The 22,631-nt window shown below is 43.4% G+C and overlaps 1 protein-coding gene across 2 annotated transcripts in view; it reads left to right on the forward strand.

Annotated features, from left to right (window-relative positions):
* The first annotated feature begins 11,123 nt into the window (after positions 1-11,123).
* epha4l (eph receptor A4, like) overlaps positions 11,124-22,631 on the forward strand; it is a 57,155-nt gene continuing 45,647 nt past the window's right edge. The window contains exons 1-3 of one of the 2 annotated variants that reach the window (XM_058633581.1): positions 11,124-11,449; positions 12,966-13,033; positions 15,982-16,645. In XM_058633581.1, the coding sequence (XP_058489564.1) occupies positions 11,353-11,449; positions 12,966-13,033; positions 15,982-16,645 (829 nt within the window). In that variant the 5' untranslated portion in view covers positions 11,124-11,352. The remainder of the gene's footprint in view (positions 11,450-12,965; positions 13,034-15,981; positions 16,646-22,631) is intronic. The other variant, XM_058633580.1, reaches the window with a different exon arrangement.

The following is a 22,631-nucleotide window of genomic DNA, read 5'->3' on the forward strand; positions in this document are numbered from 1 at the left end:
GCATGAAAAGTTACGGACTGCAGCTTTAATGTGCTGCATCATTATGAGCGAACGCTCGGTTTGTCGTCGCCTAACGATCTTCTCTCCTCATCCTCATCCTCTCACACGGTCGATGAGGTGAGACATCACTATCTATTTATTCTTTCTCTCATTGATACATCAATATGTAATAAACATGCAGATTCATGAATTCAGGAGGTTAACGACGCGTATGATAATCATCATATCTGCACCACCTTCACTCTCTGGCCTCAGTCACCTCAGTCACCACGTTCACATGTCACATGTTTGACAGTATGAAGTTTTATGGCTGCAAACAGGAAGAGGAAGTGACTGCAAATAGAGATGAAGCTTTGCTTCTGTGAGTGTGGTCTTCGTAGATATTACAACCACATGTCTTTCTTGTTTTTCTTGCTTATAGTAATAATAAAGACAGATGAATTCTTCCTGCAGAAGCTTTGGATATTAGTCTGTGTGAGAGGAGCAGCTGAAGGACCAAACGCTCACTGCGTGCTTGAGAACTCCCACAGCCTTCTGTGCTTTTTCTTGGTCATGCACTAAATTAGGAGATGATGAGATCAGCTGGAACACAGTCTCCGTCATGAACCTCCAAAGTTTGATCAGCTAAGTGTCACTGTGTGTGTTATTCACACTGCGTTTGCCTCGTGTGTCTGCTGAAGTCCCGTCTGTGACATGTTAGGATTGTGTCTGCTGCTAAATCTTTATCTTTATCAGACAGTTTGTGTTTCTTTATGAAACTCACTCCCTGCACCAATGTCCATAGAGAAAATCAGAGGTTTTCCACCGTGGCAAACATGAGTTCATCCCCTGCTGATGTTATTTTGTGACTCCAGTGTTTGAACTCTTTCACTAAAGTGACACAAACCTGGTGAACAGAGCAGCAGCTGCTGTGTCCCTGTGAGCGATGAGAGCGGATTCATTCACTGGACTTTGGTGTGGGACAGTGAGCAGGTTACAAACCTCAGCTCAGTCAGAAAAGGTTTTTAATGGTAAGATACAGTGGTGAACATATCCTGACATTCAGCAGACACAGGTTTGATTGTGAAGTGGTTCATGTCGTTCTCAGTGAGAATAAGCGTTCATGTCTCGAGCTGGGGCGAGATGAGGACACACACACACACACACACACACAGCACAATCATCAGTACTGTACCACTTTAACGTGTCCAGTTCTAATACAATATCACTAAACTATGAATCTGTTAAAAACACATTTGTGCTGAGTCATTTCGAGCTATTTCAAATACCTAATTCTCCCATAAAGAAGAAGTGAACGGCCACAACATGACTCAGCTAAGATGCAGCTGCATTGTTTACAGTCTGCACATAGTGTAACATCGTGTTCTGATCCAGTGATTTTGAGCAGTATTGTATTGGCTCATCCACAGTTATAAGATCATTTGACAGATATACATATATGACTTATTAAAGTAAAGGTGGTCTAGGCCCAGTATGTTTTAATGCAGCACTGGTGAAAACATCATATCTTATCAGGAAAACCTGTTTTTGTCCAACTAACATTTTCTTCTTCCGTCAATATTGTACAAAAAGTGACTTGTTTTCAGAATAAAAGCTTTGAATTCTGAATTCTGCACGACTTTGTCATTTTTGAGGAGAAAATCAAGCAAATTAGAAAACTTTTTTTTAATTTTTAAATCCTATTTTTGAATTCACCTACTGGACCAGATATTAATGCTATAGTGGGTTTAGTGAGTTTGGTGTTCACCCCAACAACAGAACACAGTGGACTACAAGCACAGAGGAGTCTCATTGTTAAGGACCTTCTATGACACTGTGGTCTGCTGGGAGCTGACTGGATGAGAGGGTTAGGAGAGCCAGCCCGGTCGGTCCTGGACATCCCTGTGAACACTGATGATGTGGCGTAGCTGACCTCTGACCTCTCGCTCCCGACATGACACTGTGGCAGCTTTAAGCAGCTCTTTCAGACGGAGGTCATTCATTCTGCCATTAGACTGTATAACAGCAGCACTGTGTCATAACACTGTGGAACACTAACATACACTCTGTCATTTGCACGACTACAACTCACACAGCCTGTAATATCTGGTTCATCACATAATCAGCAATAATCCTGCTCTGCTTACATCCTCAACTAATAACACAAGTGTAATATTATTATAACGTGTGCAGTGTAATATATGTAAACATGTTTCATTGTTTCTGAATGTTGGTCATGTCTTCCTGCATATATATATATATATATATATATATATATATATATATATATTATATTACTTATTTAATCTGTTGTAGTTCCTTTTGCTCCCATCTTTGCTGCAGTAACAAGTGAATTTCAATAAGGGCTAATCTAATTTAATCTAAAATAATCTAATCTAATCACATTTGATCTAATCTAAATGTCTTCTCCTTCGTCCCTCAGCTTCTTCCTCTGGCGTGACCACAGCAGATCCCCTGCCTCCATCTTGCCCCGCCCCCCGTGTCCTCCCACTCTCATCTAAATACATGCTTGTTTAATACTGTATGTATTTGTATATGCACACGTTGTTACTAACATGCCAGAGCCTCAGAGTGATGTTCTTCATGCTCTGCACACACACACACACACACACACACACACACACACACGCTGTCACTTCTCCGCCTCCTTGTCTTTCCCCCTTAAATCATAATCCAGAGGCAGAACAGAGTCCCTGACACGGGGCCATAAATGAACTTAAAGACACCTTAAATCATCTCCCCTGGAGCTCTTCCTTCTCTGTTGTAGCTGCCAAATGTCTTTTGCATGTAATCTTTCACATAAAAACTCTCCAGCTGCCTGGAATTGGACCTGATTTGTAGCGCGTGGTGTTGATGATGCTCGGAGCGTTGAGTGACTGTCGCACCACAGACATCAGAAAACGCGTCCAACGGCAGCGACTTCATCTGGCAGCCACATGACTTTCCTGGATCGTTACTCAGCCGCCGGAACAACCATAAAGTGATGCATCTACAAACAAACCGTGCGACGACTGGCTTGTCATGAGGTAACAAGCAGTCATTTGTGATGTTGGTACAACTTTGTTACCGTTACGGCCCATAAAACAAGACACCGTAGTCAGAGCCTGAGAAACATTCATGTGTTTGTGTGTTTGTGTGTCAGACTGAAGCAGAGAGCGGCGTGTCACCTCGCTGCGTCTGGATCAGAGAAGTAATATTACAGCATGGCATTAAAGAGCCTCTCTGTGGGGACACATGCCTCCTGCTGTTGGGTATCAAACCGCTGGCATTTCCTACAACAACAAGCCAAGACTGGAAGAGGAGGGTGGTAAACAACAGGGTGGACTCTGTGAATACCTTCAGGTGATTCTGAGGTGACACAAAGGCTCGCTCGCCGCTCACTCACATTTCCACCATCACAGAGAAAGCGTTCGCCCGCTGGGCTCCACTGGTGAAACTGCTGCGACGCTCATCGACTCTCACGCTGTCGTCGGCTGACGGGTTATGAACGGCTGTTGACTTTTCTATGTTATTTGTGAGAGTTGGTGATTGTTCCCACTTGTTTTTCTGTTGTCTGTCTTCATATGAAACCATCACCTTTAAACAGGAACACGCGTTAGGCTGAGGAAGACGCCTGAGGAAGACGCCTGAGGAAGACGGCTGCACATCTGTCAGTCTGATTCTGTCACAGATCTTTCTCTCCACTGAGTGCTTGCTCATTTATTCTTGCTTTACTATTGTAAAGTATCTGCCTTACTATGTAAAGAGCCTTGAGATAATGATTGGATCAGAATCAGCTTTATTGGACTGGGGTTTTATGCTTAGCACACGCTGTACATTAAACATAAAACATGAACATACATAATCAACATAACAACATTCAACTGGAAAGAACAGGACAACAAAGAAGAATAATTTAAAACACATTGTAGGTGGAAGTGACTATAAATGCAGCAGATGCCAAGTGTATTTATAGTGTTCATAGAGAGCTCCTGGATCTGCTGCAGCCACTAATGTTGTGCATGAGACGAGCGCGGCTAATGTCTGACTATATTATTTACTTTATATTATATTATTACTGCATCTCAATCTGAGTGTGAGCGTGGAAAACTCATCACCTGTCGTCACGTCCTGTTTTCTCCTGATTTGACCAACTGTGATAGTAAATGTCTCTGTACACAGTTGAATAGACCTTCAATCCCTCAGATTAATAATCTGGATGACACATGCAGATGACCACTCCCAGCACTACAGTACAGTGTTGCCATTCACTCATTCACACTCACTCACTCAGAGCAACAACATCCAGGGCTTTCTCCATCCTATCCATGAACATGTTGATCATTAGTCAAATGCAGATGGAATTACTGCGAGAAAACAATCAAACTTGACTTTCTAATGCTTTAAAGTGATTAAGAGTAAATGCAGGGAGACGTGAACGTCTGATTGTGTGAGTGAGGAGGAAACTAAACTAAGAGATGGAATATTGTTAAAGTTAAATACGAGGTCCCGCTCGTAGCCTCCTGGTTACTGACAACGTCACCTCGGGACTTTTACCCAGAGATTTATTTTACCCCAATCAAGGACACGCAGGTAAACTCCACTGAAGAGGCAGGGGACGTGGTTCAGAATCTTACAATAAAATAATCAATTTATCTATTAGATCTTTTAAAAGCACAATTTATTCATTCATACCAAAAATAAATCTGTTCAGGCTACATAAAGCACTAAATGCTCTAAAAATGTATATAATACAGAAGTTAATTAAATCTAAATAACCAAAATAAATCTCAGAAATCAAAAACAAAAGAAGAAGGCGGAATAACAATCAAATTAATAAACAAAATAGAAATAAACATAAACTAAGAGACCAGCACAGGAAACACGGACCCACTACAGCCCACGAGAGCCACAGCAATAAAGACAACCACAAACGCACGAGTATGACGCCCGCGCGCGCGCGCACACACACAGACTCGCGCTGCTAACCACGCAGGTGTTAGCCGTGAAGCACCAGTTTGACGCAGAGGGAGCGGACACTTACCGCCGCAAACCGAGGAGACAGCGCACCTTCAGCGTGGCAGCCCAGCTGCTCTGCGCACACGTGCGCCCACACACACACACACGAGCACATGGTCCTACTCACCGAGAGCCGCACACTCCGACCGGAAGTGACGCGTTGGACAGGAGCGCAAAGACAGAGAGGCGGGAAAATCTGCCGCATTTATAGTCCCGTCACCGACAATGCCGAGCTACCAGTGATGTTCAAACTGCGTCATACATGTTGTTTTTATCATGAGTGTTTAACATGATCTGCCCTGACACCGATATTATGGGATGCACTGAACTGACACCAGTACAGGGTCCGATGCTGCCCTCATGGAAAAACACTTAACTTAAATACTTCACTTAAGTTAACAATAAGTGGATGTGTTGCAATGTCAGTACAGTAGTTCAAGTAAAGATAAAAGATCTAAAGAACCAACACAAAGCACAGCAAAGGAAAATATGAACTATTATTCTTTGAAAGTCTAATGTACTGTTGCTATACTTGTGCTGTTCCCTTACACACACGGCTGTATTCTGTAAGTGTAGTTTAACATATCTGCATGTACATGCCTGGAAACTAAAGCTGAAATATCTTCAAACCCTGTGAGTAGTGAGTCGTCCTCACTCTTCCAATACCTTTGTATCTAATGTTATATTTAGTTCACAGTCAAAGTGAGACAAAGAATATTTGTTTTCAATATAGTTTTTTGCTTTAATGATATTATTATTATTATTATTATAATAAGTACTGAAATGTATCTAATTGTACTGGGATATGTGCGTTCATAATTCAGATGTAAACAGAGGAGGAAGTGTAACTGATAAAGCAGTGAAGAAGAAGAAGATCACACACAGACACCATGTGACTCAGACAACAGGTTTCTGGAAACACTTTCAAAGGCTGGAGATAAAGAGTAAAGAGTGGAGAGGCATCGTGGCTGATCCAGTGACACATGCTGTGTATATATATATATATATATATATATATATATATATATATATATATATGTATAAAGATGTATCTGGTAATGATAAGAGGAGACTGAGTGAGTCTGAAATCATCAGCACAGTCTTCACTGAGCTGGCTGATCTAATGGGAGGTTGTATGTGACTGAAACATTTCATTGTGTTATTCCACTATGTCAGATAACACAAAACACTTGTGTGTGTGTGTGTGGGTGTGTGTCTGTATTGCTTGTGTGAGCAGTTTTTCCAGTCCAGTGGATTTTATCTCTGACATTCTGCCTCAGAGCGACTCTCCTGCTCCTGCTGCTGCTGCTGCTGCTGCTCCTGCTGCTGCTGCTCCTGCTGCTGCTGCTGCTTCTGCTGCTGCTGCTGCTCCTGCTGGTGCTGCTCCTGCTGCTGCTGCTCCTGCTCCTGCTGCTGCTGTCGCTGCCACTTTGATCTCCATCCTCCCATTCTGCTCCGGTCTCCTCTGACTCCCACTTGCTCTGACCTCCGGGGACGGCCTTCCTGACTGCAGCCCCGAGGAACACCCGCGAGAAGCTGCATGTGGATCCGAAGGCGGTGGGCAGAGCCTGGAGGGTCACGGGGCGGCAGGAGGGAATTTAGGAGAATTAGTTGAAACAATGGCCCAAACTGTAGTGACAGAGGTGGGAGAACATGACAATAGGAGTGAGGGAGGGGGGCTTTGCTGCAGGTTTTTGCTTTGTTGACAATAAAATGTGTGGTACACTTCCTGGAGAGTAAATGATTGAGTGAGGCTGCTGTGATGGTTTGTAGGTGAAAGTTTGACAACTCTTGTTTTTAAGCTGCTGAAAGGAAAGTCTTATACATAAAGGTTAGGACGCCTCAATCCTGTCCGATACTGACTTTTCTTTCTTTCTCCTCTTTTATCTTAAAACATGTTCACTTAGCTCACACAATCAATGCAGCGTTGCAGACGTGTGCATATCTCACTCACGTTTATATATAATATAATATATAATATAATATCATATTAAGGGCGTTTGGATCATATCAGATTCTATCTTTTTACTTTGTGCAATATCCAATCCTGTGATTTTGACATATACTGTACAGTATATAAATCACATAGATTAGATTAAGATTACATTGGATTGCCATTCAATTATTCAGTAGCTTCAGATAAGCATTATCAAGTGCACTGATGCTTAACTTGATGAAGATTATGTATGTTGTTTAGTTATTATACAATATTACATGCACATTTGCTGCAAGCAACAGTGATTAAAACAATAAAGACCGAACAACCACTTTGTTTTGTTTCCATTTTGATCATTAGACAAACATGTTTAAAAATGAATGCACACCCAGTTACAATATATGAATATATATATATATATATATATATATATGTATAACATCTTTATAAAAACAAAGAGTTTATTGTTTATGATGAAATACAATGGAAACATTTATATCTTGTTTTAGACATTGTGTATGTATAATATTTCATGTATACATATTTATATAATATTTACTTCTTTTATTCTTCAACACAGTCCCAGGTTTAGTTAATTTGTTTAACTCTAACAATTTGTTTGTAACGTTTTCATTTAATTCCGTGTTCATGTCGTTTCGAACGTCTCTGTAAAGAACAACAGTCTCTCTTGCCTTTAGAGATCGTTTCGATTTTCACTCAATAATATCCATCATCACCAAACACAAAGTTAGTGCTAGTTAATTTGGTTGAGCGTGTGTGTGAGTCGGTGTGTATGATTGGCACACAATGCAGATGTGTGGGCAGCAGATGCCATGTGGAGAAAGCGCAGTGGGCGGCTTTAGGGAGGGAGTGGGGGTCTCCTCCCTCACTCCCACTCACCAAAAAAAGCTCCTGCTTTGACAAGAACATAAAGGAACGATGGGAGTGTCATCAATCAAAAATACTGTGACACAATTAAACAAGACAAGAACCACAACCCACCCACTCGCACCCTCGACCACCATCACGCACGCGCCACCATTGTCGCTCCCTGAAACTTTGCTGCCATTGGTTTCTCCTGGTCCCTCTCTGGGTCCCCTAAGGTTGTCCCCTAAGGTTTTCCCCTAAGGTTGTCCCCTAAGGTTGTCCCCTAAGGTTGTCCCCTAAGGTTGCCAGGCTTGTTGTCCCCTATGGTTGTCCCCTAAGGTTTTCCCCTAAGGTTGTCCCCTGAGGTTGTCCCCTAAGGTTGCCAGGCTTGCTGTCAAACAGGGGAAAGTGTGTTTCTTTTTTGGACAATCATTGTTTTGGGAATAAATTGGACAATTTGAGTGGAGCACCAGATGCTGTGTGTGCTTCATTACACAGGTTGAGATGGTCTTTAGCTCTGCAGTGGCACAGTGGCACAGTGGAGTGCACACGTCCCAGAAGAGCCTCATAAACCCACAGACAATCATCTCTGTCTCCTCTAAATCAGCCTAATACGCTTTGATTTCCTTAAGTAATCCAAGATTTGGACTCTACTGCCTCTCAACTTCCAACCACATCTAAATAAAAACACTGCACTCTGTTTCTTTGAGTGGCATCTGTGAGAGGAAAACAAAGCCCCACACTATGTTTGTGAAAGCCTTTGAGACAAAGGCGGGTCTATTCACAGTGAGATCAGTTGTATGAGAAAATCTCTCCATGTTTCCTTGTTTTCCTTGTTTGTGCAGGGATATATATATTGTAGCCAAGTCTTGGAAGAGCCTGGTGTGACGGATACAAAAAGGCATGGGAACTGCACTGTGCCAAACACGGATGCTCCAGGCCATAGACTATATGTCCTCACGATGACATAACGATGACGACAATGATACTGTAATGAAAAGAGGGAAATGGATCTGTGTCATCATCTAAAACAGATTGAAATCAACTTCATTTAAGCTTACAGTGACTTTCATCTTGTCACATGTATCAAATGTATTGTTTTTACAATATGATAGTGAGTATCGGTATCTGGGCAAAAATGAGAAAAAAAAACAATCCAAAATCCTATTTCTCCAACGCTTCCCTCTGCACAGACAAGTGTACAGTGTCAGAAAGTCATGTTTGGGGTTTATTTCTTCTTCATACGAGCAGATTATGTGGGACAATATGCTTCATACTGTTAAAGGCGATATTGACGTCAGTGTTGGACACGAAAAAGTGATGAATATTTTTGGTGTGAGTCATTTTTTTCCAGCATTATAAACTTAAACTCTATATGTTATTAAATCATTACATGAGACAATTTGAGCGACACATTTACAGTTCTATCTGTAAAGCCTACTATCATTTTTAGGTACAGACACAAAAAACAAGATGTTGATTTACACATTTTATACATACATATAACTCCAACAAACACTTTATGGCCTTTTTGGCCTTCTGTACTTTAAGCATGCATTAACATTTCAAAACACAGGAACAATGAATGATATATGTGACTCTTTCTTTGAAGAGCAACATAAGAGACAACTTATTCTCATTAAAATCTCATTTCATTTACGTTGAAATGGCGAGGAAAGTGCAGCCAAAATCCACAGTTTCACTAAAGACGACCACAGTTCCCCGTGTTTCAGCAGCAGGAGTGAGAAACGAGTGCATCACTTGTATTTATAGCATTTATTATCATCTCTCTGTTATTTCTTGTGTTGGTTTCAAAGTGTGCCCTGCTCTTTTCATCCTTTGCTTTAAAGGTCACAGACTTCACACATTGATATGGAGCCAGTTTTGTCGACTGAGTGATCTGAGTGTATTTTGACTTTCCACTCTCAGAAAGTATCATAACTCTTACAGTAGATAAGGATCCGATGACTTGCCTCAAGGACACTTCAGCGTGGTTGGATGTTTTCCCGCTGAATCACTGTCTCTGTAAAAAGTAAAAAAACAAAAACAAAACAGCATTCCACTCACGAGGAGATCCAATAATGTGAAGCTGCTGGTTGTGGATGTGTGTGGTGATGCAGAACAACAACCCTAACCTGCCCACACTGTGACTATCTCCTGTGTGGATTATTGAGAGGTTGCCTTCTGGCCACAGCGATGGTCACATCTCATGGGAGCAATGGCAGACCTGTGTGGGAGGACATGAAAGAGTGGGAGCCCCCTGTGGGCTCAAGCCCAAACCTGGACACAGCTGGCTTTTCTCAAACACCAACAACAAGGCCTTTGTTTGAGGGGAAAACTGCACATGTTACATTGATTCCTTTGCATCTTTCACCTTTGCAACCTCAAAACATGCAGGTCTGCACCTGCACGTCCATGCACGGGCACATATTCATCATGAATACCCATAATACCTGAGGTAAACACTGCAATAAACACAGAGACACGGCCCAGGACAAGCACATCAGAAAAATGTCAATTTCTCAAAGTGCAAACCCGTGTAATGTTACAGAGGGAGGTCACTGCTCGCGCTTGTTCTCTCATCCAATTTGCAGGCAGGAGCAGGCGTCTGTACATCCGCTAGGTGGCGACCTTGGACTGATGGGGCTCACCTTGGACAGCACAGCGCAGCGCTGCGCTCGACTGGAGCCAGACTACATGATGCACGAGCAGTAGTAGCAGCACTGTGTGTGTGTGTGTGTGTGTGTGTGTGAGAAAGCGAGAGACACACACACACACACACACACACACACACACACACATAGTGCTGGAGGAGACAAAAAGTGACGCAGTGCATTTGAATGTACACATATCTATATTTGAGAGTCAAACACACTCTGCTTATAGGATCCATGTGACATTTAGACTCATCATTTTCAACCAATCCGTGACTTTCTCTGTGAGTTTTTTTAGGATCGTTTTTCTTTTTTAAACATACAATGAATTTGCTTTGTTGTGTTTGGTGTAAAACAAACAATGCAACAGGAAACTGGGGTCAAATAAGTGCATTACACGGAGCACATGAGCAAATAAATACAAGTTAAAAATGAAATCTATAATAATATACATGCATAATATACACTAATAACACATAATAAACACTGGTGTAAGGTGAGGAAACATGTCGCGTGCATGGTGGCAGAGGAGGGGGGTGTTAATGATTATTGCCCCCAATCCTCTGCCCCCTCCACTGTTTTCTCGCCCCCCTCATATATGGTTTGACGGTCTCCGCCGCGTCACTCACACACCATAGACCCGCCTCCTGGCTGTGGTGCGCTCTCACTAGTGTGTCTGTGTCCGCTTCAAACCCCTATTCCACGGGGAGAGGGTAAGAGAGAGAGAGAGGGACCAAGAGCGAGACTGTGAGTGAGTGAGTGAGTGTGTGTGTGTGTGTCAGCGAGAGAGAGAGAGAGAGAGAGAGAGAGAGAGAGAGAGCTGGAGCTGGAGCTGGGAAGAAGAGCAACGGCAGAAAACGAGGAGAGAGAGAGAGAGAAAACGGGACAAGGACACAAATGGCACTCATGGCAGGGGTTTTGTTCACGGTCAGCTTTCTTGTTTCTGGGATCTCTACATTTGTTTCCTCGGCTCGGATTTATCCTCCTAATGAAGGTAAGGAGATGTTTGCAGAGGAAACAGGAACCAGGAACCGCCGCCGCCGCGGCTGGACTTGTGCGACTTTCGCTCCGTGTGTGCCGTTTGCGCAGCGGAGCCTCTCACTTGTGCGTGGCCCCTGCGTGGTTGCGACTGTAGTGCGGATTCATCTTTATTTTGTTTTATTGGAAAACAGAGGAGTTTTTTTTCTTTTTTTTTATCACTTTTGGGCAAACAAGCTGGAATTGCGGCTGTCCCGGCACGAGGCACCGACTCGGGCTTTGGATCCGAAATCCTGGAAACAGGGACACGACTTGTTGTAATCAGGGCTCTGCGCGCGGCTCTGAGAACGTCACGCTCACCAAAAAACATCAAATGATCACTTTCATTAAAAGAACCGCCACATGTTGTCATGTTGACTTTATATTTGGAAAATGATGGAACATAAAACCCCAAACTTTCGTTGCGCCGTATGGTGCACACAACTGCATATTAATACAAATGCAATAATAGATGATTCTAGTTATTTATCACTAATTCATCTTTGTTTATTATGCGTTGAGTGAACAAACAAACAAAAACAGTTTATAATGATCATACGCGCGTCCCAGGCTCGGCACACAGAGATCTCCGGGATTACGAGTTCCAGGACGCAGTTTGAAAATGCTCAACGCACTGACACACACCATTATATGCATTTAATATTCACTATAAACACACATATCTTACATTTTCTAGTATACTAGTAGACTTTATACACCCTGATCCGACGTGAGTCCTCTCCAGAACTGCGTTTTCTGTTTCTGCAGAAAAAGCTTTTCGACACAAGTCCAAAAAAATGATGCATCACGATCTCAGTGTTGGTTAAATATGAAATAATGTGCTGAACATTTAAAATAGGGTTTATAGAACGAGTATATTGACTCATTTATGTGCCGAATCAAAATAACCCGCACAGATTTATAGAATGTGGATATAAACAATCACTACATCTCCATACGGTTGAAGTAATATTGTAATATTTCGTGTTTTAAAATGATCTTACAAGGTAATTCTGTGCTTTTTTTATTTTAATATTTTCTCCTAAATTCACGCACACGCCGCGCCACCACGGCTTCTCTCGGCCGATTCCGCTCAGACTCGGCGCTGCTGCTGCTGCTGCTGCTGCAGAGCAAACTGAAAAATCATTATTTAAACACACTCGGGAAATGCATTTGTCATCCATTGAAAAAAAAGAAAATAAATCATTATCTGCAAGAAAAATCAATCCCTGTGACACCTGCAGAGCTCAGCAGAGGCTTAAACACAACACAACAAGCACAAGTGTGTCATTTGTAAGCTCTTTATTCTCCTGGTGTGCACACATTCATCACACATTCATGTTTTTATATCTGATAAATCACTTAAAAAAAATGTTCAACATTTAATATAAAATGATCCTTCTGTGAAGTGTTTCATTAATGTTGTGTTGTTGTGTTGTTGTGTTGTTGTGTGTGGGATCTGCACACTCACTTCTACTCCTCTTGTTTTCCAGTCACGTTACTGGACTCCAGAGCTGTACAGGGGGAGCTGGGATGGGTCGCCAACCCAACAGAAGGAGGGGTAAGTCGGCTTCAGCACTCAAGTGTCCCCTGGTTAGGATGCATGATCCCCATTTCAGCCCAGAATGGAGAGATGTTATCTTTTATTGGCAGAATAGATTGTTTTCCTGGTGAGGGCTTCTCAGAAACATCTTTGTGTGTGATTTATTGTGCGGCTGGCTGCTCTGATGGGACGTCAGGCTCACGCTGCAAAAATCATGACACTGACATATGGATAAATCAGAATTGGCTGTTTCGCTGTTTATACAGAAAACCGTCTGGGGGCCCCATGGGGACCCCAGTGTTCACTCTGAGAAGCACTGGGTCCATAAGTAGCCCCTCTTTCTCCTCCATCCCCTGCGCTCTCTAACCACTCAGATGCTCGGGTTGATACTGCAGCGGGCGTCGGGTTTCCTGAATAGACGGTGGATTGAATCGGTCTTTGTGGAGAAACTTTATATCCCTTTCCACCGTTGAGTCGTGGAGTGAGGAGGGGGAGACAGAGAAGAGAGGGACTTGGCAGCTGAGAGAGGCTCCTCTGGTATGGATGAATAAAGGGGGGAAAGAGCAGTGGGGTTCAGCTCCTGCCGCAGGACGGCTGTGCCGGGCTGTGCCGGGCTGTGCCGGGCTGTGCCGGGCTGTGCCGGGCTGTGCCGGGCTGTGCCGGGCTGTGCCGGGCTGTGCCGGGCTGTGCCGGGCTGTGCCGGGCTGTGCCGGGCTGTGCCGCAGAGTATGGTAAGGCCTCAGTGACCCTGATGTGCCATTAGCATTAGCTTTTTTGGGGATGGGTCTGATCTATTTTTAATTATGGGACGATTTCATCACACTTTGCTATAAAAAGCACTCACAATGATTTTACAATGAAAATCACAATACATTCAAGTGCAATATCCACACAGCAAGAATCATGTTGAAAGAATCGTGTTGAAATACTACACAAATGTGTTTGTTTGTCGACTGAAGCCAACAAACATCTCATCTTTACAATTGTGATTTATTTTGTAATAAAATAGACGCTAAGATACAAAAATGATACTTCATACTGATTATGACTCACACAGCAATCAGAATGTCGCACAAATAGATTCTATAAGATATTGTGCAGCTGTGATTATGGAGTATTTCACATGAATTGCTTGAAAACACATATACAGACTTAGTGATTTGTTTTGAAGAGCCACAAGAGGGAGCTTTTCTGTCTTTCTAGTCAATCCTGGACCTTTTTTTTGTGTCACCTTAACATCTAAATCCTATCTATGATAGAAAAAAGTCAGCGGTCACGTTAATGAGAAAAGTGAGCAGTAGGTGACTGTTGTTCTCCTCACAGAAATGACACAAGCCTTTTAATATTTCCTGACAATTAGAGCAAATGATCCTCACTAATGCAGCTAATGAATATGAAATTCACCGTGTGCACATGTTGCTCACATGCTTTTTCATAATTGAGCTCAGACCCTCCTCTCGGTGATTGACAGGGTCCTGGCAGCACCGTCAAGCCCACATTCACCCTCTCATTACCACCAATTGGCCTTATTCTTCCTCCTCGCTGCTATCAGGGGAAGGTGCAGCCTTATCTCAGCACGGCTTGATTTCCACAACAAAAGAGGCTAAAGGAAGAAAGCAGAGTGGAATGGAACAGCAGGGAATGATCGACGTTTGCTGCAGCAACGTTTACCATTCACTCCACTCTTCTCCAGGGAAATAAAGCTTTAAGCCAGATTGTTTATGATAAGGTGTCACAGTCACGTATCATTATTATTATCATTATTATTATTATTATTATTATTATTAATAATAAATATTCTTCTTGTTTGAGATGGTTTGAGCTGCGGCGGCTCTTGTTTACAGCAGAGTTCAGTCAAAGACGCTTTGAACCTCTCAGTACACGCTCGTGTTTGCTCAACGGCGCTCTGTCGGGAGGAAGAACTTTATCATAAGTAAAACAAACACGCCTTCTGGCAAAAATGAGCCAGGCCGCGCTGGGTAACGTGATCCATGTGACCCACGTCAGCGTCTCCCACTCTCACTCACTCTCCCTCCGTCTCCCAGTCGTCGTCCTGTGTGCAGACGTGAAGCAGGCCCACATTAGATCATCAGTAGTGATTCTCAGAGACTTTTACTCTTTGCACTTCCCTACTTTCATTCCTTCCACTTCATCTTCTCTCCTCTGTGTGTGTGAGTGTGTGTGTGTGTTAAAAAGATATCAGTAAAATAAGTCGTTGAACTCATCACTGATGCACAGAGATGATGATGAATTGTCTCACTCACACACTCGTCATGAAACATATTAATTCATCGCTACAATAAATGCTCCTTTAATCGGGTTAACATGTCTAATAGGTGCCATTGATAAAATATGCATTAAGTTTAGCCGTCAATGAATTTCTCTGGTGAGACTCAAATATTGACTCATCCTTCCTGAACGCTCCTCTCTCTGTCTCTCTCTGTCAGAGGCTTTTATTCTGTCCTTGTGTGAGTGTTGTGTTAGTTAAACTGACATCTTAACATGTTAGTGTGGCTGAATGTTAGTGTGGCTGAAATCAAAGTCCAACAAACGTTGAATTACTATATACTCATGTTATGCAGTTCCTACCCCTGAACTAGTTAAAGAGGCCAGTAAACAGAAGAAGAAGAAGAAGAAGAAGAAGTGAGAAAAACATGAGAAATTACGAGTGGTGCATTTTTGGAATGACAGGGAAACAAATGTAAGGCTCTGCCATCTCAAAGAATTGAACATTTCAAAGTTCATGAATGACAGAAAGACTTGGAATGGTGTTGAACATATTTCATAGAAGGATATTTTGGTGTGTGACGTCATCAGTCAACTGGAATAGCCCTGCTACTAACTAGCCTAGCAAAACCTACAAACCTAGCTCAACTAAACTGAGCAGCATTGAGTTCTGATGTTTTTCTGTGTTTCAGGGGTTCAAGAGTGTCCTAACATTGTTTTCTCTGTCTATGTTTGTCCAGTGGGAGGAGGTGAGCATTATGGACGAGAAGAACATTCCCATCCGGACGTACCAGGTGTGTAACGTCATGGAGCCAAACCAGAACAACTGGCTCCGCACTGATTGGATCCCCCGCGGCGGCGCTCAGCGCGTCTACATCGAGATCAAGTTCACCCTGCGAGACTGCAACAGTCTGCCGGGAGTCATGGGAACCTGCAAGGAGACCTTCAACCTTTACTACTATGAGTCCAACAACGACAAAGAGCGCTACATCCGCGAGAACCAGTTCGGAAAGATCGACACCATCGCCGCGGATGAGAGCTTCACCCAGGTGGACATCGGCGACCGCATCATGAAGCTGAACACGGAGGTGCGCGACGTTGGCGCTCTGACCAGGAAGGGCTTCTATTTAGCCTTCCAGGACGTGGGAGCGTGCATCGCGCTCGTGTCCGTCAGGGTCTTCTACAAGAAATGTCCGTTAGCGGTGCGTAACCTGGCCCAGTTCCCCGACACCATCACAGGAGCAGACACCTCCTCGCTGGTGGAAGTGCGTGGCTCATGCGTGGATAATTCAGAGGAGAAGGAGGTTCCTAAGATGTACTGTGGGGCTGATGGAGAGTGGCTGGTCCCCATCGGGAACTGTCTGTGCAACCCTGGACATGAGGAGCGCAATGCAGAATGCCAAGGTAAGGAAGTCACTATTTATAGAACACTCTCTCTTTTCTGACATCGCCTCTCTCCACTGCACCTCACCTCTTTTTTATTGCTCCCCCTCCCTCCCTCCGTCTCTCCCTTTTTATGCCCGTTTCCCTCTCTTTGTCCCTCCCTGGATTCACCTTCCTCTTTCTCCTCGCGCTCCTGCTCTCTATAGTGAGAGAAGCAATGATGATTGTAAATGGAGTAATTAGCGCCCCCACTGGGAGGTGTTGTGCAGTGGGGAGCATCCCAGGGGAACTGGTGACACTGGGAGGGGAAAGTCTCACCCCCACCTCCTCGTTCTCTTTCTCCCAGTGGAGCCTGGAGCTGGGAGAGGAGATAGACAGCTGTATATGACGGGAAATAGAGCGAGAGACTTTATCATTCCAAGCAGGTATGAGACGAGTGAGGATACACAGCTGTGTGTGTGTGTGTGGGGGGGGGGGGGGGGGGGGATTATTCCAGCCTCATGTTTGATGAGGTCAGTGTCCACTTCCTCCTCGTGGCTGATCCACTCTACGACCTTTCACATTTAAAAGAAATTATGAAACGGTATAAAAATCTACGTCCAAACATTTTTAAACTCAGTCTCAGTTCATTCAGAAACACCCGTTTTCAAACTCCTGCATTGGTTCTAATGTTGATTTAACTCCTTTGATTGATGACTGACGGTAGACTGCAGTTAGTGGTGTGCAGCATGGTACTGTTCAGGGCATCAGCTGCACATGCACCTCAGGCAGGGCACAGTTGCCCGCTGCCTGAGTGAGTGCATGCTAATGTTTGCCCCGGACAGAAGCAGCAGGCGACAACACTAAAGGGGGCCAGGGGCAGGGGCAGGGGCAGGGGTGATTAACAGTGGGATGGCACTGCTACACTTCCCCTAATTTACAATGGAGCTTTTATCTTGGAGGACTAATTACCTGACAAACAGGTCTGGTGATTTAGGATTATGGCGAGGCTGTCCTGCAGCCCCCCTTCATCATCATCTTCATCATCATCATCATCATCATCATCATCATCATCATCATCATCAGCAGCAAGTTAACGTCTTACATGCTTGGGAACGTGTTAGTGCTTGCATCATCATCGTGTCCCTTTACTTTAATTATTTGAATCTACCTGCAGCCCATTATATGTCAATAATGGACATTACTGAGTCAACACTTTAGATTTTATAATCAGCTGATGTTGATAATGATCTTATTAAAATGTCAAATAATTAAAGACTAAAGAAACCAGTCAAATTTGTAAAACTATTTTATAGACAAAAAACCACCAAACTGACATTTATACTGAATAAGTCAAAGTGTGTTTTTTAAATCTCACCGTTACCTTTTAGAGTTATTGAATGACTGCACAGCTGCATACGTCTGATACTGAGCTGTTGTTTTTGTCATGACATTGTAGCAGTACGGCTGTAGCCTTAGGTGTGTGTGTGTGTGTGTGTGTGTGTGTGTCATGTGGGCTGAAAGAATCCATGTTGTCCATCTTCCCTGTCTCTGAGCTCAGGCGGCTGCGGCCCGGTTTGTGTCCCCGGGGCTGGCTTCAAAGAAGCAGAGGGAAATGGAGGGATGATTGAAGGAGAACAGACGCTAGTTAGTTACAGACGTGAGCTGGTGATCTGTCATGCTGTTTACTATAACAACCTCCCATTTTAGCCCTGATCTCATGCTGTACATCATAACTTTAATTTGCCTGCGCCAGTGAAATGGACTCTTCATCTCTCCTTTAATTCCACTTAAGATGAATAGCTGTTAGTGAGCAAAGAAGCAATAAAGGAGCTGGAACGCGTGGCTTTATATGACTAATGCAGTCCTGCAGCGCCTGCCAGCCTCTGAGCTGGCACTATTGTTTTTCAAGCCAATATATCCATTGAGTTCACATATCACTGCATCTGCATCTGCATCTGCATCTGCTGTGTTTAACTTTCCAGTGCCAGCACATGCACTCGCTCCACTCTGAGCTCCGATTACAACGTTGAACAAGTTAAACATTTCAATGCAGTAACATGCACGTGATTTAACGCTGACACTGTGACAGGCTCTTTACACGAGGAGCTCCACCACTGCGTTACCACCGCTGACCCAGGGGTTTACATGGGAGCTGAGTCTGGGGGTAATTAGGGTAATAGTAAATTAAAAGTTAAGGTTTTTTGACGGGAAAGAAACTTTGGTTTCCAGTCAGAATAAAAAAAAATACACATTATTGAAATAATCATATATTTTTAATTGTTTCATGTGCTGAACATGAGCCTAGTGTGTGTGTGTGTGTGTGTGTCTGTGCTCGTATACGTGTGAGGTCACGAGGGCACGTTGGTCCCTGTTTCCCAGCGTCAGATGAATGGCCTCTTCTCCGTCATTGTTTGGGGCTGCTGATATTTTTTTTTGGGAAAGATGGGGGGCGGGGCATAAGAGTTGTATTCTCCACTCCTGGCAGAGGTCAGGGGTCATCCCCTCCTGCATCCATCTTAGCGCTGTGTCTGTCAGGGTCGTGGATCCAGGATTGATTAAGACATCAGGGTTTTGACAGCTGTGGCTGCAGAGTGTGTGTGTGTGTGTGTGTGTGTGTGTGTGTGTGTGTGTGTGTGTGCTCTGGTGTTCATTCAGGGCCAAGGCAAGAGAAGCGACTGGGGCACTGAGGGCCACGAGGGCCCCCTGATCTGAGACGAGAGACTCTGTCTGTTTGTGTTTGAGATCCTTTCCCTGTTAAGCACCTCCCCCCGTGGACGCGGTGGGGAAGGGTGGAGGGTCAGGGTGTCGCCCCGCTCCTCATCTGCTGAGGGAGTTCCTACTGTTGGTGGGGTGTTGATAAGAGAGAGATTACTGAGAACCAAGTATGTCGTTATGGGTAAATGATCCTCACGGTGTTTTTTAGCTGAGGTGAATAAACTTTTGAGGAACGGCAGCAGCTGACGTGGGTTTGTAAAATGTTAATGTTCACGTTAAAGGACACGACAGCGATGCTGTTGTTTCAGCGACATGTCCAGTCTCAGAGACATGTCCAGTCTCAGCGACATGTCCAGTCTCAGCTTCTCAAATCACATGTGGAGGCAGAATGCTGGGGTTTGTGGGTTTAGCACAGGAGGCCGAAGAATGGTGAATTAATGGTGATTTCATTTAAGTGGATGTTGTGTGTGTGTGTGTACTTGTATATGTGACCTCTTTGGGACCTTAAAACAGAAACACCTTAAACCAGTCGTCCTCATGTTGTGATGAAGCTGAATGAAGATTTTGATTGTGGTTATGTTTAAGGTTAGAGTTCAGTATTAACTGTTCTAATGAATGCAAGTCAGGAATAGCTCTGTGTGAGTGTGTGTGTGTGTGAGTGTGTGTGTGTCTGCGATGCTCTCTCTCTGCAGTCAGTGTTAAATATGCACTTGGGAATATCATTCTAAATTCACCACATAATTCTATTTAGCCCACTGGTCCCCAGTGACTGTATACAGACTCCATCCCTCACTCTCCTCCTCCTCCCTGTTTGTGTCCTCCCTCCCCGTCCTACACATATGTACATATCAAGTCTTCATATTATCTGTTCCTTTAACAGCTTCTTAAAGTCTGTGGAAAGTGATAAAAAAAACACGTCTTCTGAGTTTTTCGACCCACAGGAGAATGTGGAGAATGTGTTACTCCACCTCGTCAAATTCAAACGACTCTCTGCATTTTAACAGTTGTTCTCTCTTTTGCTTTATTTCACTTTTTTGCCTCTCGTAATTTTCACCCATTCACACTCGTTCTCCGTCATCCTCCTCCCTTTCTTCACCCTCCACGTCTTGGCTCCAGCCGTGTTTGTCAGCCTGTGTGTGGTGGCAGCAGCAGGAAGTGGGCTGAATAATGACATTACCTTCAGCGTTGGGAGTGAGTCACAAACACACGTGTTGAAGTGTGCGTGTACTAACATGTTTACATGTGTGAGTGAGAGAGAGAGAGACAGGTGATGCAGGTACATCCAGACACACAAAGACTCATGTATGGTCGGGCTCAGCAAAATTAGTAATTTACTTTTTATATCATTCAATTTAAGTCAAATCATCTACATATGTGGATATAACGCTGTTGAGATGTTTGTGCAACAACACGCTGGAAATACACTAAAACATACACTGTTTATGATCTGTATTACATGATCTTCAGATAATACCTGGTTCATTTATTTGGCTTTTTCATGTTAAATGAAGGATATTTACGTGTCTTAGAAACAATGAAATCACCTTTAAATACAGTCACATTTATTTTTTTATCAATATATAATATTTAGTGTATTTGACAAAAGTATTCAATCCAAATGTAAAATCTAACACCATATTTTGCCTCATGTCCAGCTGTAATGTACAGCAGCGACATACACACTCATCACTCTCGCTGAGCCTCATTTTGTGCTGCTTAGAAAAGACGAGGAATCTATTACTGGCCGAGAGCAGAGAACGATGAACAGATACACACACAAAGGACAAAATGTCTCAGGAGCAATCTTCATCATATCCTCCTCTTCCTGCTGAAATAATTGCTTAAAGCACCCCCTCCTCTTTTTTTAATATTCTGTTCTTGTTTAGCTCAACAAAAAAAGTCCTCTCAGCACTTCCCCTGACTGACTGGGGGGAGGTGCTGCTGCTGCTGCTGCTGCTGCTGCTGCTGCTGCTGCTGCTGCTGCTGCTGCTGCTGCTGCTGCTGCTGCTGCTGCTGCTGCTGCTGGTGGTGGTGGTGGTGGTGGTGGTGTAGCTGCTGCTGCTGCTGCTGCTGCTGCTGCTGGTGTTGGTGTTGGTGGTGTAGCTGGTGGTAATCCAGCCATCATTAGCGGAGGTGCTGAAATGCTTTTCCTGCTCGGGCTGTCGTCCTGCCTCGCTGTTTGTTCCCTGTTCAATCCCCGACACTCATCACCTCTCTCTCTTTCTCCGTGTGGTGCCATAAGGGCAGGAAGCCACCAGTGATGGAGACCGTGACCCGGGCCAGTGTGTGGCCACAGTGCTTTACACTTTACACTGCCGTGTGCACATCCGTCGACATCCACCTTTAAGTTCTTTATTTCCCTTTTTTGCTTTTAGAATAAAAACAAAAAACTAAAAAATCAAGGTGAACATTTAGCTTGTTTTTATCTGTTTTTGAAGCCGACACGAGTGTTAAAGTATGTTAAACTACAGCTGAAGTAAACTGGAAATATCAGGGCTTGGTGTTAGACACACACACAACAACTGTTTTAAACGTGTGCCATTAAAGTTCTTCATTATTCTGTGGAAAGCAGAAACATTGGAGGCTCCAGAAATGATGGTCTGTCACTTTTCTCAGTGAGGAGCTGTCGCTGTGTGCTTTAACTAAACAGCAACAGGTGTGATTGAAATCTCCAGAAATCTCCAATATTTTTTTGTTCAAATTTGCCATTATGATGTTAAAGGGATAGTTTGGACTTTTTTAAATGGGCCATGAGGTGTGATGCATAGTCAGTGTTTTTACAGAGAGAAGACAGCATTGCAACACACACAATATACATGAGTACCTTTTTTACCCCCACTTAAAAAAACTATACCTTTAAAACTTAAAAAGCCTCTTTAAATTAGATTTATTTTGGTTTTTTTTGTTAATGGACACTGTTGCTCTGTTCTTTAGCTGCACAACTAGCAACACAAATGTGTGTGTGTGTGTGTGTGTGTCTCGAGACACAACGCCACATCCCGAAGAAAACATATTTATAATTTAACCCCCTTTTTATCTGCTGATTATATTATATTATATTATATTATATTATATTATATTATATTATATTATATTATATTATCGCCTATAGCACTACTCGATAATGTGTCAGACTTATGTTTACTTGAGGTAAGATTCAGATGAATTGTGTTGTAGTGTAACAGAGTTGTCAGCTAAAACCAGCAACATGAGTTTATGTTGATGGAGTCGAGCCGCTCTCTCTTCTCTCCTCTCTCCTCTCTTCTCTCTTCTCTCCTCTCTCCTCTTCTCCTCTCTCCTCTTCTCCTCT

Source organism: Solea solea, chromosome 7 (genome assembly GCF_958295425.1).
Source record: "Solea solea chromosome 7, fSolSol10.1, whole genome shotgun sequence".
Classification (NCBI taxonomy): Eukaryota; Metazoa; Chordata; class Actinopteri; order Pleuronectiformes; family Soleidae; genus Solea; species Solea solea.